Here is a 17477-nt window from a genome sequence, read left to right on the forward strand (position 1 = left end):
CACAGCATGATGACCCCTTACATGGCCCCCATGCAGTATGATGACCCCCATACAATATGATTCATCCACAGTACCCCTTACATGCACAGCATGATGACCCCTTACATGGCCCCCATACAGTATGATGACCCCCATACAATATGATTCACCCACAGTAGCCCTTCCATAGCCCCCATACAGTATGATGACCCCCCATACAATATAACTCGCCCACAGTACCCCTTACATGGCCCCCATACAGTATGATGACCCCCATATAATATAATTTGCCCACAGTACCCCTTACATGCACAGTATGATGACCCCTTACATGGCCCCCATACAGCATGATGACCTCCATACAATATGATTTGCCGACAGTACCCCTTACATGCAAAGTGTGATGCCCCCACACACATTTTGAGTTCCCAAAGTGACCCACAATACAGGAAAAAAAGGATTTTTTTGTAATTTGCAGTCCTTTGATGCCCCCACAATGTGTTGATTTGACCACCAATGAGTTAGTCCTATACAATATGGGAGGAGGGAGAAAGAAGCCATTGAAACAATGATGAGACAGGAGGCGTGCCTTAGACTACCACAGATTCCCTGTAGGCACTGTAGCTAAGCTGTTGTCACAGCTCTGCCCTGAGCTAAAAAGCAGCCAAGAATATCAATAAATATCAGGTGTGCATCCTCAATATACAGAATATATAGTGACTTGCAGATCAGTTTTAAGCTCATGATTGGACAGGAAAGTATTAGAAAATTCGGAGTGGTGATTTTCGGAGGAAGTTGAAAACAGGTTGGCTTGGGGTGAGACTGGGTAATTAGTCACCTGACTGTGGCGTTACGGGAACATTGCTTCTTTTCTAATCAACAGTTAATTTCTACAAGTATAATAAGATAATCTCCCAGACAATCTCTTTAATTGTAAAATAAATTACACAAGTGGGAGTTTGGATTGAGTGATGTTATGATTAGAAATAAACTCCTGAAAAAGCTTTTCGGTGGAATAAACGTGATGGAGAGCTCATACTCACCAAGAGTGACTTCATACTCGTTTTTAATGGCACAAAGCAATGGTTTGTAGGTCTTAAAATCCTCCATAAAATAATCAAAGACATCTCTGTACGGCTAAAGAGAAAAAAAAATAAATATGAGCCGATTTCTTGTCCATTCTACATTTTTTACCTTCACAGAAAAGCTTCATCCAGGCGTGAATACTTTTGCTGGTGTTTATGGTGCCAAAAGATCATATAAGTAGAGCGTCTCATCCACTATAGAAAGAGTTAAATACGGACACACCGCGACTACGCACATCTGAACGAGGCCAAGGAATGATACTGTATCTCCGTGCTTGTTCACGAGAAAAAACATTGCTGCCCTTTCTACAGCCACCATGCGTAAAACCACTCCCATATAAAGCATATTTGCGTCCTAAAGCTTCAGTTGGCAGAAATGTTGTCTAATTTTATCAGACATTCTCCAAATTTAGACGACTGGCACATATATAAACTTGTATATTCAGCATTCATAGCTAGAGATGAGCATGAAACGCGTTGCTCTGCTACGACGTACAGGCAGGTTCTCCATTGCAGCTGTTCTTCAGTTCTGCACCTGAAAACCTTGATGCCTCTGGTGCTTACTAGGCCCCACAAAGTCAGTAGCCCTCAGGCAACATCACTATGTCGAAGGGCCTAGCAAACGCAAGAGGAGACCAGGATTCTGGGCCGAGGGTGCCAAGTGCGGAAGTGAAGACCAGCTACTACTACGTCCAGTCAGGTCCTCCATGGCAGCTGGTCTTCAGTTGTGCACCTGGAAACCTTGATGCCTCTGGTGCTTACTAGGCCCCACAAAGTCAGTAGCCCTCAGGCAACATCACTATGTCGAAGGGCCTAGCAAACGCAAGAGGAGACCAGGATTCTGGGCCGAGGGTGCCAAGTGCGGAAGTGAAGACCAGCTACTACTATGTCCAGTCAGGTCCTCCATGGCAGCTGGTCTTCAGTTGTGCACCTGGAAACCTTGATGCCTCTGGTGCTGACTAGGCCCCACAAAGTCAGTAGCCCTCAGGCAACATCACTATGTCGAAGGGCCTAGCCAACGCAAAAGGATACCAGGATTCTGGGCTGTTGGTGCCAAGTGCTGAAGTGGAGACCAGCTACTACTACGTCCAGTCAGGTCCTCCATGGCAGCTGGTCTTCAGTTCTGCACCTGAAAACCTTGGTGCTTCTGGTGCTTACTAAGCCCCACAAAGTCAGTAGCCCTCATGCAACATCACTATGTCGAAGGGCCTAGCCAACGCAAGAGGAGACCAGGATTCTGGGTCGAGGGTGCCAAGTGCGGAAGTGAAGACCAGCTACTACTATGTCCAGTCAGGTCCTCCATGGCAGCTGGTCTTCAGTTGTGCACCTGGAAACCTTGATGCCTCTGGTGCTTACTAGGCCCCACAAAGTCAGTAGCCCTCAGGCAACATCACTATGTCGAAGGGCCTAGCCAACGCAAAAGGAGACCAGGATTCTGGGCTGTTGGTGCCAAGTGCTGAAGTGGAGACCAGCTACTACTACGTCCAGTCGGGTCCTCCATGGCAGCTGGTCTTTAGTTCTGAACCTGAAAACCTTGGTGCCTCTGGTGCTTACTATGCCCCACAAAGTCAGTAGCCCCCATGTAACATCACTACGTGGAAGGGCCTAGTAAACGAAAGAGGAGACCAGGATTTTGGGCCAAGTGCAGAAGTGAAGACCAGCTACTACTAAGGACTGGCCTGGATGCCAGACCTGGGCAGCGACAACTGAACTAAACAACTATCACTAAAGTTGATAATGGCCATGGAAAACTCTGAATTGCAGAACAGGACATGAGCACGATACCTGCTGATTGTGCAAGCATTCCTGGTAGGCATTTGCTGACGCAATGTCATCAGCACTTTTCACCTCCCGATGCAGGAGAGAGCAGCGCCAGAAAAACCTTATAGGAGGTATTCTAACTAAAACTAGTTATCACCAATTCACTGGATGGGTGACAAATATCAGATCGATGTGAGTAACTGCTGGAACATTTGCCCATCATTAGCTGAGGATCTTGTTTTGGGCGTGACAGAGCACTTAATGAGCTTCAGCCTCCTGAGGTTGTTTACCCACCCAGTACCAGTGTCTTTATCTTGATTGATGACTCAATCTGTGTGTGATGTCAAGGTATCAGACAGTGGGCTATTGATCAAACTTAAAGTGGCTGGTTCCCAGTAAGGCAGAGGCTCCGAAAGTGCTCTGTCACACTCCGAACACTTAAAGCCTCATTTGCCTATGAATTAAAAAGCTAATTGCATGAGAAAGCAGCAACAGATAGAAGATATAAAGGTGTCCTTATAGTCAAAGACCAGCATTCCCATATGTGTGGTTTTGGGAGGGGATTTGAGAGTACAGATAGATTATCATAAAACTACAGTGTCAATTACAGGCAAGATCAAATAGCTACTGGTTCTTTAGCTGACCTGTAACCTTAGTTCTTGAGAAATTACTTTCGCAGAATCCAGAGACTGCAGTTCCCGTCTTAAGTAGGATTCAAGTTTTTCCAGATAGCGTGGCTTGGATACAGTGCTTGCATTTTCTTTGGCAGATCTGTTAAATGTGACAATAGAATAATCAAAATAATACTTATAAGAATGTTTACATTTAAAGGTGTTGTCTGCGACATAGCGCCTTTTATTAGGATGGGTCATCAAAATCATGAGTGTTGGTCCGACAATCCTCACACCTACTGATCAGCTATCTGCAGATCCCACTGTGTCTAGAAGAGAACACAGTGTATGACGTTACATAAGTTGAAAAAAGACCACGGTCCATCAAGTTCAACCTTTCTCCAATTGTACACTTTGTCACTAAATTATCTGTAACTCCAAATGTTCTGTGTACTGAGGAAATCATCCAGCCATTGTATGAAGTATGAAGGCTGTTATAGTGTCTGCCATTACTACCTCTTGTGGTCGGGTATTCCACAGTCTGACTGCTCTAACTGAAAAGAAGCCTTTCTTGTTTAGCTGCTGGTCCTTAGTATGGTCTTTAGAAAGAATAAGTCCTTTGTACATATATTTATACATGTAAATGAGATCTCCTCTGAGGCATCTTTTTTCTAAGCTAAACAAGCCCAACTTTTCCAACCTCTTCTCATACCAGCAGCCTTCCATCCCTTGTAATAATCTAGTTGCTGTCTTTGAACCGACTCTAATTTCTGAATATCCTTTTTAAATGTGGAGCCCAAACCTGGATCCCATATTCTAGATGTGGCCTCACTAGTGATTTATAAAGAGGTAATAATACGTTGGGATCGCGGTATTTTATCTCTGTGTTTATACATCCTAAAATCTTCTTTGCTTTTGCAGCTGCTGCTTGACATTGAGTGCTGCTGCTCAGCTTACTTGTAACCAGAATACCCAAGTCCTTCTCCTGTTCTGCAGTCCCGAGTAAACTCCCATCTAATGTATATGCAGCAATAGGATTACTCCGCCCTAGGTGCATTCCTCTATATTTATCTACATTAAATCTCGTTTGCCAAGTGTTTGCCCATTCAGTCATCTTATTCAGATCGTATTGCAATATTGTAATGTCAAGGTCAGATTTTAATATCCTACATAGTTTGTTATCATCAGCAAACACTGAGAGTTTACTCTCCATCCCATCCACAAGGTCATTAAGATGTTATAAAGAATCGGTCCCAGTACAGATCCCTTTGTTCCCCACTGCTCTCAGTACAGATCCCTGCGGTCCCCACTGCTCCCAGTACAGATCCCTGCGGTCCCCACTGCTCCCAGTACAGATCCCTGCAGTCCCCACTGCTCCCAGTACAGATCCCTGCGGTCCCCACTGCTCCCAGTACAGATCCCTGCTGTACCCACTGCTCCCAGTACAGATCCCTGCTGTACCCACTGCTCCCAGTACAGATCCCTGCAGTCCCCACTGCTCCCAGTACAGATCCCTTTGTTCCCCACTGCTCTCAGTACAGATCCCTGCGGTCCCCACTGCTCCCAGTACAGATCCCTGCGTTCCCCACTTCTCCCAGTACAGATCCCTGCTGTACCCACTGCTCCCAGTACAGATCCCTGCAGTCCCCACTGCTCCCAGGATAGATCCCTGCAGTCCCCACTGCTCCCAGTACAGATCCCTGTGGTCCCCGTTGCTCCCAGTACAGATCCCTGCTGTACCCACCGCTCCCAGTACAGATCACTGCAGTCTCCACTGCTCCCAGTAAAGATCCCTGCTGTACCCACTGCTCCCAGTACAAATTCCTGTGGTCCCCACTGCTCCCAGTACAGATCCCTGCAGTCCCCACTGCTCCCAGTACAGATCCCTGCAGTCCCCACTGCTCCCAGTACAGATCCCTGCAGTCCCCACTGCACCCAGTACAGATCCCTGCGGTCCCCCACTGCTCCCAGTACAGATCACTGCGGTCACCACTGCTCCCAGTACAGATCCCTGCTGTACCCACTGCTCCCAGTACAGATCCCTGCAGTCCCCACTGCTCCCAGTACAGATCCCTTTGTTCCCCACTGCTCTCAGTACAGATCCCTGCGGTCCCCACTGCTCCCAGTACAGATCCCTGCGGTCCCCACTGCTCCCAGTACAGATCCCTGCTGTACCCACTGCTCCCAGTATAGATCCCTGCAGTCCCCACTTCTCCCAGTATAGATCCCTGCAGTCCCCACTGCTCCCAGTACAGATCCCTGCAGTCCCCACTCCTCCCAGTACAGATCCCTGCTGTCCCCACTGCTCCGAGTACAGATCCCTACGGTCCCCACTGCTTCGAGTACAGATCCCTGCAGTCCCCACTCCTCCCAGTACAGATCCCTGCTGTCCCCACTGCTCCGAATACAGATCCCTATGGTCCCCACTGCTCCCAGTACAGATCCCTGCTGTCCCCACTGCTCCAAGTACAGATCCCTGCGGTCCCCACTGCTCCCAGTACAGATCCCTGCAGTCCCCACTGCTCCCAGTACAGATCCCTGCAGTCCCCACTGCTCCCAGTACAGATCCCTGCAGTCCCCACTGCTCCCAGTACAGATCCGGGCATCCCCATTCAGCGTCTCCCACTCACACAACACCTCCTCACCTCGCCCCCTATCTGTCGGAGTCCCACAAGGTTCAGTCCTAGGGCCCCTGCTGTTCTCTATTTACACCTTTGGCCTGGGACAGCTCATAGAATCTCATGGCTTTCAGTATCATCTTTATGCTGATGACACACAGATCTACATCTCTGGACCAGATATCACCTCCCTACTAACCAGAATCCCTCAATGTCTGTCCACTATTTCATCCTTCTTCTCCACTAGATATCTGAAACTCAACATGGACAAAACAGAATTCATCATCTTTCCCCCATCTCACGTGACCCCCCCTACGAACCTATCAATTACAGTAAATGACTGCCCACTCTCCCCAGTCCCACAAGCTCGCTGCCTCGGAGTAATCCTTGACGCTGATCTCTCCTTCAAACCACATATCCAAACCCTTTCCACTTCCTGCCGACTTCAACTCAAAAATATTTCACGCATCCGTTCATTCCTCACCCAAGAATCTGCAAAAACCCTAGTCCATGCCCTCATCATCTCTCGCCTTGACTACTGCAACCTCATGCTCTGCGGCCTCCCCTCAAACACTCTCGCACCCCTCCAATCTATTCTAAACTCTGCTGCCCGACTAATCCACCTGTCCCCCCGCTATTCCCCAGCTTCTCCCCTCTGTCAATCCCTTCACTGGCTCCCAATTGCCCAGAGACTCCATTACAAAACCCTAACCATGACATACAAAGCCATCCACAACTTGTCTCCTCCATACATCTGTGACCTCGTCTCCCAGTACTTTCCTGCACGCAACCTCCGATCCTCACAAGATCTCCTTCTCTACTCCCCTCTTATCTCCTCTTCCCACAATCGCATACAAGATTTCTCTCGCGCATCACCCCTACTCTGGAACTCTCTACCACAACATATCAGACTCTCACCTACCATCGAAACCTTCAAAAAGAGCCTGAAGACCCACCTCTTCCGACAAGCCTATAACCTGCAGTAACTACCGATCGACCAAACCGCTGCACGACCAGCTCTACCCTCGCCTACTGTATTATCACCCATCCCTTGAAGATTGTGAGCCCTCGCGGGCAGGGTCCTCTCTCCTCCTGTACCAGTTATGACTTGTATTGTTTAAGATTATTGTACTTGTTTTTATGTATACCCCTCCTCACATGTAAAGCGCCATGGAATAAATGGCGCTATAACAATAAATAATAATAATAATAATAATAATAATAATCCCCACTGCTCCCAGTACAGATCCCTGCAGTCCCCACTCCTCCCAGTACAGATCCCTGCAGTCCCCACTGCTCCAAGTACAGATCCCTGCGGTCCCCACTGCTCCCAGTACAGATCCCTGCAGTCCCCACTGCTCCCAGTACAGATCCCTGCAGTCCCCACTGCTCCCAGTACAGATCCCTGCAGTCCCCACTGCTCCCAGTACAGATCCGGGCATCCCCACTGCTCCCAGTACAGATCCCTGCAGTCCCCACTCCTCCCAGTACAGATCCCTGCTGTCCCCACTGCTCCGAGTACAGATCCCTACGGTCCCCACTGCTCTGAGTACAGATCCCTGCAGTCCCCACTGCTCCTTGTACAGATCCCTGCATCCCCACTGCTCCCAGTACAGATCCCTGCAGTCCCCACTACTCCCAGTACAGATCCCTGCAGTCCCCACTGCTCCCAGTACAGATCCCTGCAGTCCCCACTGCTCCCAGTACAGATCCCTGCAGTCCCCACTCCTCCCAGTACAGATCCCTGCATCCCCACTGCTCCTTGTACAGATCACTGCATCCCCACTGCTCCCAGTACAGATCCCTGCAGTCCCCACTCCTCCCAGTACAGATCCCTGCATCCCCACTGCTCCCAGTACAGATCCCTGCTGTCCCCACTGCTGACTATATCACTTTTGGACTTTTATGAAGCTGTGAATACACCGTCTAGTGGCTGTTCCTGGGTACTGCAGTTCAGATCACATTCACTTCACTGGGACTTCTCCCAATTTGGTGACCCATAGACAACTGATGAGGGAGGGGGACAGGTGTCGGCCCCCACTAATATGATATTGATGATTTATCTTAAGGAGAATCCAGGTGGTACCGTCGCTCTTTGTCTTGTGTCCACTGTGAGTACACACAATGTACTGGCTGTGTTTAGGGTTAAGACCCATGGAGCAAGTGGTGCCTGGAGCAAAACAGGTGCAGGGAGCACGTGAGTACAAATATCACTAAGAACAACATCTGCAAGGAGTTTGTATGTTCTCCCCGTGTTTGCATGGGTTTCCTCTAGGTTCTCCGGTTTCCTCCCACACTCCAAAGACATACTGATAGGGAATCTAGATTGTGAGCCCCATCGGGGACAGTGATGATGATGTCTGTAAAGCGCTGTGGAATTAATGCATAATAAATACAAATATTAAGGATCTGGTCTGCGGTCCACGTTGATTAGGTATCTGGTTGGAGGTTGAAATTAAGGTAGGTATTCCTATTTTCATATCATTATTCCGATATATATATATATATATATATATATATATATATTTATTTATGGCAAGTGAAGGGTCCTCATTAATACTTCCCCAGTAAACTGGAGGGTGTAAAATCAGGGTAAAGCACTCTACTGACCTGGCGCAGCGTAGATCAGATGCCGTACATGGTTTGTGCTTTTGAATGGTCTGTCCTGCTCCATATGCCGGCCAGGTAGACAGATTACCGATGGCTGAATTTATGAGATTCTATGTAGAAGTATATACAAAAGCAAAGGAAATGTTGTCTTATAAAATTAATCCTACAAATCTATATAAATGGTTTAGAAGCAGAAATCAAGCAAAAGTGTCCAATGCCACAAAGCGTCCGCGTGGTGCCTGAATGCGGAGGTGGCTCGGCACCGTGCACTGGCCACGTCGTCTGTCCCTAACGTCAATTTCACGTGACCGAATATCGGCCATAATTTCTGGTTTGCATTAGACCCGCAGGTCTCCTGACCCCAGAACTAACAGTCTCACAGTCAGATATGATGCCGTTAGTTCAGGTCAGGAGATCTGGGGACGAGTCGGAAATTGTATCCATGACAAAAACCATCACCCCCAAAATGCATTTTAAGTGGACTATACAGTGTCGTAGGGAACGTAGCCCTTATATCAACCACACTAGCATCCAATGTAATAATCTGAGGTCTCCTGATTCTGCCACTTTTTTCCATTTTGCGCTGCGTCGCTCCATTGCGGAGATATTCACATTTGCTGCTTTTGGAGCACAGTATGTGGAATCTCTGCTTTGCAGTCCAATTTAGCATTGCTTCACAGTTTTCTCTGGGGCTTGTGCTTTCAATCATATTTACGCAGAGTATGAGATTGATAGACTGCTAGATCAGCTGTCGAGCTGTGATTGGCAGCATTTGGGAAAGAAGGGTGAAAGCGCAAACCCCCAGAGAAGACTAAGTTGCACTGCAAAGCAGAGATTTCACATGCTGCCCTCCAGAAGAAACAAATGTGAATATCTCTGCAATGGAACGACGTAGAGCAAAAAGGAAAAGAGCGGCGGAATGAGGGAAGTTGAGGGATTTTGTTGCATTGTAGTATATGGATATGATAGGGAGGGCCTCCTGGTTTCATACACCCCTGGAGCACTGATTCACAAAGTGGTTCCTATATAAATTTGTGCATACCCTATAGACGTCTTATAGACTTTCATAAGTTTTGGATGTTGCATCTTTGCATTACAGCACTTTAATTATTTTTTTTTTGCACGTTATGATCGTTGTGGGGATCCGAATGTCACATAGAGACAGACACAAGTTCACCACTACGGGGAGGAAACAGTGAAAGCAATGGACCCTTTGTACAAAACTGAGAGAGGAATGGATTTATTGTGAATCTGTCAGCACAAAATGATTGCTCAGACAAAGCACAGACACTGTGCATCCTAGCCGTGCAGTTCGGTGCACCTTCTCACCTACTTATTGTCCATCGATCTCCTCGCTTCTCTTCCTTGAATGACAGCTCTGGTTTTACAGGGGTCAGAGATAGATGGCAAACAATTAAGTGGGAAGGTGCACAGAACTGTTTAGCTGCGACAAGGGGGGCAGCGAGTGCCTGTGCTTTGTTTGAACAGTCGTCTTGTGCTGAAAGACTCCCTTGTTTGTGTATACCACATGAACATACCAGTGGAAGGGAACGGGTAGGCAAAAAATGTTGACTGCTCCCTACGCCATGAGCATGCTCAAAAAAGCATAGGGAATCTGTCTTCACGGGAACCTTCACAGAACTACAATCCAGACTCCCTCTTAAAGGGCTATTTTCGTAGCATGTCACTAGGATATGGTATCTCTTTATGATCAATGGGGGTCCTGCTCATTAATGAGAATGTGGAAGCCGCAGAGGTGCTGTAGTGCTGCGTCCTCTTCTAAGCTTTCCCTCCACAGCTGCGATCATAGCCGTGCAGTTAACTACAGATAACCCGATTCACCTACGGAGCCAACGTTTCCCGCACAGTGCGCGCTCGGGACACCAGGGAGACATATCGCTAAACCAGCGCCTCTCATTTTCAGGATAATTGGGACCCCGAATTCTAACAGTCTTCTTCTTCATTAAAGGGGTATCTAAAAAATATATTATTTTGAAGAATCCCTTTAACAGATGGAAATCCCTCGTTTGGCACTTGACTTTTACACAAATATTTCTCTTTGCAATGTAGCTTACGGTGTTCATTTTGGCTTGGGCTTCTTCTCCCGGATCGCTTCTTGATGTCGGAATCGCAGGAAAATGCAGCCTAAAGAAAACAAAAAAAAAAGGGCAGCAATAAATCCAATATTGGCGTTAAGCCCTTTAGCAAGAACATTGATGACCGCAGCGTCTTTCCTTCCTGCTGCTCTAAGAAGACATCAATATTTTACACCTGGAAACAAGCGATGAGCGAGTGTGCCTGGGTAAGGTGTTATCTGAGCATGCTCGAGTGCTAATCGAGCATTTCGGCGTGCTCAAATACTATGGTCTCGTTGACGCGGCTACAGGTCACGCGGCTTTTTGACAGCCACAACACATGCAAGGACTGTCTAAAAGTCAGGCAATCCTTGCATGTGTTGCAGCTGTCGAACAACCGGGTGACATGAAGCAGCGGCGACTCAAGCGTATTTTTTAGAGTACGCGGAAAATACTAGATTAGGACACGAGCGTGCTTCGATAACACCTTCTATGCGCACTCTCGCTCACCACTACTGGAAAACTTACAAATGTAATACCAATAGCAGCAGCTGATGAGGAGCTGCTGACTGGCTGCAACAGTCAGGTGATATAATAATGTCACATGAACGCCGGGAGGGACACAGCACTAGGATCGGAGGAACAGCAGCGGTCTGGGTAGGCAGTGTAATTTACAATGGACAGTGGAGCTGTTAAAGGGGGCAACCCTACCCCTTCTAATAGATCCACTCCGATGTCTACCTACAATATAGTGACGCCTCCACATTACATCCCCAGGAGCTTTTATCACCTCCCATTCTATATCCATCGGTCTCAGAAGAAGCCGACATAAACCAATTTTTTTTTTTATAACAAAGCTCCGTTTAAGTTTGGTACAACCGTCATCGTACAGACCCCAAAAATCTATTGCAAGGTCATGTTTACAGCCGCGAGACATGCAGCCGCGGAGACTCGTACAGCTGCGAGACATGCAGCCGCGGGGACTCGAACAGCTGTGAGACATGCAGCCGCGGGGACTCGTACAGCTGCGAGACATGCAGCCGCGGGGACTCGAACAGCTGTGAGACATGCAGCCGCGGGGACTCGTACAGCTGCGAGACATGCAGCCGCGGGGACTCGAACAGCTGTGAGACATGCAGCCGCGGGGACTCGTACAGCTGCGAGACATGCAGCCGCGGGGACTCGAACAGCTGTGAGACATGCAGCCGCGGGGACTCGTACAGCTGCGAGACATGCAGCCGCGGGGACTCGAACAGCTGTGAGACATGCAGCCATGGGGACTCGAACAGCCGCGAGACATGCAGCTGCGGGGACTCGAACATCTGCGAGACAAGCAGCCGCGGGGATGCAGCCACGGGGACTCGAGCATTCCCGAGACATGCAGCCGCGGAGACTCGAACAGCTGTGAGACATGCAGCCGCGGGGACTCGTACAGCTGCGAGACATGCAGCCGCGGGGACTCGAACAGCTGCGAGACATGCAGCCGCGGGGACTCGAACAGCTGTGAGACATGCAGCCGCGGGGACTCGTACAGCTGCGAGACATGCAGCCGCGGGGACTCGAACAGCTGTGAGACATGCAGCCACGGGGACTCGAACAGCCGCGAGACATGCAACTGCGGGGACTCGAACATCTGCGAGACAAGCAGCCGCGGGGATGCAGCCACGGGGACTCGAGCATTCCCGAGACATGCAGCCGCAGAGACTCGAACAGCCCCGAGACATGCAGCCGCGGGAACTTGAACAACCGCAAGACATGCAGCCGCAGGGACTCGAACAGCTGTGAGACATGCAGCCGCGAGAACTCGAACAGCCGCGAGACATGCAGAAGCGGGGACTCGAACAGCTGTGAGACATGCAGCTGCGGGGACTTGATCATTCTCGAGACATGCAGCCGCGGAGACTCGAACAGCCCCGAGACATGCAGCCGCGGGGACTCGAACAGCCCCGAGACATACAGCCGCGGGGACTCGAACAGCTGTGAGACAAGCAGCCATGGGAACTCGAACAGCTGCGAGACATGCAGCCGCGGGGATTTGAACAGCCGCGAGACATGCAGCCGTGGGGACTCGAACAGCCCCAAGACATGCAGCCGCGGGGACTCGAACAGCCCCGAGACATGCAGCCGCGGGAACTCGAACAGCCCCGAGACATGCAGTCGCAGGGACTCAAACAACCCCGAGACATGCAGTCGTGGAGACTCAAACAGCCCCGAGACATGCAACCTCGGAGAATTGAACAGCCCCGAGATATGCAGCCGCGGGGACTTGAACATATAATTCGGGCACGGCGAAGACACTCTGTTAGCACCCGAGTATGCTCAGATAACACCTTATCCCAGCACGTTCGCTCATCACTATACATAATGTATCATTAGTGGCTCGGTGATTAGATCCCTTCCCTCCCTCGCCCATAGTAACACTTATCATTTATTCTGTAGTTTTATTCCTCTCCACCGGGAAGGTGAAATGTAGAAATCCGTCTTTTTTCCCCCCATGTCTCCTTTCTACTGACAGATGGATTGTAGGTCACTGGCGGATTATTCAAGATTATATCTACAAAGAATAGGTCAGGCTTAAGTACTCCCAGGGCATTACACATTTTTTGCGAAGCTAAAAATAACGTTTCATGAAATGTCCTTCATTATCAAAGTCGTTTGACAATTTTCTTATAAAAATAGAAAAAAAAAATGTGATAATGAATCACCCGAGCCTAGGGCTATGTGCACACATGACGTTTTTGCTGCCAAAAAGAAGCTACGTTCTGCAGTACCATCAAAAGCAAGGAGATTTCTAATATTTTTTTTTTCGGTCCTGACCAAATTTGAGTGTTTTTTTAAAATCTGCAGCGTGCCAATGTCAAGATCCTAAACTGACGGGAGCAGGCGATCATGTGACCCCCAAGTATGTGATATGAGTACTCTCGGCCACACTCAGACTAGACGTGCCCGGCCTCGCTCAATACAAGTCTAGTTGGAATGTGGCCAGAAGTATGGAAATCACATACTTGGGGGTCTCGTGACCGCCTGATCCCGCCACCGGTGGATCCTGGCAGCGTGCGGTGCTGGAGACGTGCAGTCACATAGAGGGACAGCAGACTTGTAAGTTAACGCCGGACACACCGGTTCCGCTCCGTGGACCCCGTCAGTCCCTGGGTGATGACGTTTCGCACAGCCAGAAGACACGACCACTGCAGCCAGTTGCTGACCCCGGTGATCTCGTCACGTACATGAAGTGCCCAAAATTCAGAGGGTTAAACTGTTTTGTATTTGTTTAAAATGCATAATAAAATAAATAATAAATATTATTTATGAAATAATAAAAATAAACAAAAACACTCAGTGTATTTTATTTTTTCCTCTCTTTTTTTTTTAGATCCCAGAGACCCCCACTATAGATCTAAACAGATGACACATTTTTGGGGTCTGATTAAGTGGGTGATGGCTGGGAACCAGCAGCTTGTACAGAGCAGCCCCGTTCACACTGATGGCAGGGTCCATAGTGCGGCTTTCTGATGACAGATCGGGACACACCCGGGGCCGCACGTCCCTCCAGCCGCCATTCTACCAGATCTGTGTCATGTGGCGCCTCCTCCCCGGGGGAAGAAGCCGCAGCCTCTATCCAATGTTACCTGCCCCAAGACCCGCCACAGCCGCTCACACACTGCGGTACCTGGTGCGCGGCAGCACGGACACCGCACCAGGCTCCATGGCGGCCGCGGAGAGTGTACACGGGGTTACCCTGGTAACCGAGGACGCGGCCGGTGGGCGGAGCTTGTGCTGCAGACTGTGAATGGAGCACAGACAGGAGGGGCAGAGAGAGAGAGACAGGGGCCACAGACTGTGGAGGGGCAGAGAGAGAGAGAGAGGGGCTGCAGACTGGAGGGGCAGAGAGAGAGAGAGACAGGGGCCACAGACTGTGGAGGGGCAGAGAGAGAGACAGGGCCACAGACTGTGGAGGGGCAGAGAGAGAGAGACAGGGCCACAGACTGTGGAGGGGCAGAGAGAGGGGCTGCAGACCGGAGGGGCAGAGAGAGAGAGGGGCTGCAGACTGGAGGGGCAGAGAGAGAGAGAGACAGGGGCCACAGACTGTGGAGGGGCAGAGAGAGAGAGACAGGGCCACAGACTGTGGAGGGGCAGAGAGAGAGAGAGAGGGGCTGCAGACTGGAGGGGCAGAGAGAGAGAGAGACAGGGGCCACAGACTGTGGAGGGGCAGAGAGAGAGAGAGGGGCTGCAGACCGGAGGGGCAGAGAGAGAGAGAGAGGGGCTGCAGACCGGAGGGGCAGAGAGAGAGAGAGAGGGGCTGCAGACTGGAGGGGCAGAGAGAGAGAGGGGCTGCAGACTGGAGGGGCAGAGAGAGAGGGGCTGCAGACCGGAGGGGCAGAGAGAGAGAGAGAGAGAGGGGCTGCAGACTGTGGAGGGGCAGAGAGAGAGAGAGAGAGGGGCTGCAGACTGTGGAGGGGCAGAGAGAGAGAGAGGGGCTGCAGACTGTGGAGGGGCAGAGAGAGGGGCTGCAGACCGGAGGGGCAGAGAGAGAGAGAGAGAGAGGGGCTGCAGACTGTGGAGGGGCAGAGAGAGAGAGAGAGAGGGGCTGCAGACTGTGGAGGGGCAGAGAGAGAGAGAGGGGCTGCAGACTGTGGAGGGGCAGAGAGAGGGGCTGCAGACCGGAGGGGCAGAGAGAGAGAGAGGGGCTGCAGACTGGAGGGGCAGAGAGAGAGAGAGAGAGAGAGAGGGGCTGCAGACTGTGGAGGGGCAGAGAGAGAGAGAGAGGGGCTGCAGACTGTGGAGGGGCAGAGAGAGAGAGAGAGGGGCTGCAGACTGGAGGGGCAGAGAGAGAGAGAGAGGGGCTGCAGACTGGAGGGGCAGAGAGAGAGAGAGGGGCTGCAGACTGGAGGGGCAGAGAGAGAGAGACGGGCCACAGACTGTGGAGGGGCAGAGAGAGGGGCTGCAGACTGGAGGGGCAGAGAGAGGGGCTGCAGACTGGAGGGGCAGAGAGGGGCTGCAGACTGGAGGGGCAGAGAGAGAGAGGGGCTGCAGACTGGAGGGGCAGAGAGAGAGAGAGGCTGCAGACTGGAGGGGAAGAGAGAGAGAGGCTGCACACTGGAGGGGCAGAGAGAGAGGGGCTGCAGACTGGAAGGGCAGAGAGAGAGGGGCTGCAGACTGGAGGGGCAGAGGGAGAGAGAGGGGCTGCAGACTGTGGAGGGGCAGAGAGAGGGGCTGCAGACTGGAGGGGCAGAGAGAGAGAGAGACGGGCCACAGACTGTGGAGGGGCAGAGAGAGGGGCTGCAGACTGGAGGGGCAGAGAGAGGGGCTGCAGACTGGAGGGGCAGAGAGGGGCTGCAGACTGGAGGGGCAGAGAGAGAGAGGGGCTGCAGACTGGAGGGGCAGAGAGAGAGAGAGGCTGCAGACTGGAGGGGAAGAGAGAGAGAGAGGCTGCACACTGGAGGGGCAGAGAGAGAGGGGCTGCAGACTGGAAGGGCAGAGAGAGAGGGGCTGCAGACTGGAGGGGCAGAGGGAGAGAGAGGGGCTGCAGACTGGAGGGACAGAGAGAGAGAGGGGCTGCAGACTGGAGGGACAGAGAGAGAGAGGGGCTGCAGACTGGAGGGGCAGAGAGAGAGAGAGGGGCTGCAGACTGGAGGGGCAGAGAGAGGGGCTGCAGACTGGAGGGGCAGAGAGAGGGGCTGCAGACTGGAGGGGCAGAGAGAGAGAGAGAGAGAGAGGGGCTGCAGACTGTGGAGGGGCAGAGAGAGAGAGAGAGGGGCTGCAGACTGTGGAGGGGCAGAGAGAGAGAGAGAGGGGCTGCAGACTGGAGGGGCAGAGAGAGAGAGAGAGGGGCTGCAGACTGGAGGGGCAGAGAGAGAGAGAGGGGCTGCAGACTGGAGGGGCAGAGAGAGAGAGACGGGCCACAGACTGTGGAGGGGCAGAGAGAGGGGCTGCAGACTGGAGGGGCAGAGAGAGGGGCTGCAGACTGGAGGGGCAGAGAGGGGCTGCAGACTGGAGGGGCAGAGAGAGAGAGGGGCTGCAGACTGGAGGGGCAGAGAGAGAGAGAGGCTGCAGACTGGAGGGGAAGAGAGAGAGAGGCTGCACACTGGAGGGGCAGAGAGAGAGGGGCTGCAGACTGGAAGGGCAGAGAGAGAGGGGCTGCAGACTGGAGGGGCAGAGGGAGAGAGAGGGGCTGCAGACTGTGGAGGGGCAGAGAGAGGGGCTGCAGACTGGAGGGGCAGAGAGAGAGAGACGGGCCACAGACTGTGGAGGGGCAGAGAGAGGGGCTGCAGACTGGAGGGGCAGAGAGAGGGGCTGCAGACTGGAGGGGCAGAGAGGGGCTGCAGACTGGAGGGGCAGAGAGAGAGAGGGACTGCAGACTGGAGGGGCAGAGAGAGAGAGAGGCTGCAGACTGGAGGGGAAGAGAGAGAGAGAGGCTGCACACTGGAGGGGCAGAGAGAGAGGGGCTGCAGACTGGAAGGGCAGAGAGAGAGGGGCTGCAGACTGGAGGGGCAGAGGGAGAGAGAGGGGCTGCAGACTGGAGGGACAGAGAGAGAGAGGGGCTGCAGACTGGAGGGACAGAGAGAGAGAGGGGCTGCAGACTGGAGGGGCAGAGAGAGAGAGAGGGGCTGCAGACTGGAGGGGCAGAGAGAGGGGCTGCAGACTGGAGGGGCAGAGAGAGGGGCTGCAGACTGGAGGGGCAGAGAGAGGGGCTGCAGACTGGAGGGGCAGAGAGAGAGAGGGGCTGCAGACTGGAGG

The 17477-nt window shown here is 51.7% G+C and overlaps 1 protein-coding gene across 3 annotated transcripts in view; it reads right to left on the reverse strand.

Annotated features, from left to right (window-relative positions):
* Positions 1-14699, reverse strand: part of TSNAXIP1 (translin associated factor X interacting protein 1) — a 72033-nt gene extending 57334 nt beyond the window's left edge. The window contains exons 1-5 of one of the 3 annotated variants that reach the window (XR_012233440.1): positions 14410-14699; positions 10740-10809; positions 8665-8774; positions 3470-3596; positions 1023-1116 (exon numbers count right to left, since the gene is read on the reverse strand). Coding sequence is in view for 2 of the 3 variants with exons in the window: in XM_073581749.1 (XP_073437850.1) it covers positions 1023-1116; positions 3470-3596; positions 8665-8774; positions 10740-10809; positions 14410-14447 (439 nt within the window). In the remaining variant the exon portion in view is untranslated. Of the gene's footprint in view, positions 1-1022; positions 1117-3469; positions 3597-8664; positions 8775-10739; positions 10810-14368 lie in introns of all 3 variants that reach the window. The other 2 variants (XM_073581749.1, XM_073581759.1) reach the window with 2 other exon arrangements.
* Positions 14700-17477: the final 2778 nt, after the last annotated feature.

This window comes from Dendrobates tinctorius, unplaced genomic scaffold (genome assembly GCF_039654945.1).
Source record: "Dendrobates tinctorius isolate UK_male_01 unplaced genomic scaffold, ASM3965494v1 ptg000009l, whole genome shotgun sequence".
NCBI classification, from domain to species: domain Eukaryota; kingdom Metazoa; phylum Chordata; class Amphibia; order Anura; family Dendrobatidae; genus Dendrobates; species Dendrobates tinctorius.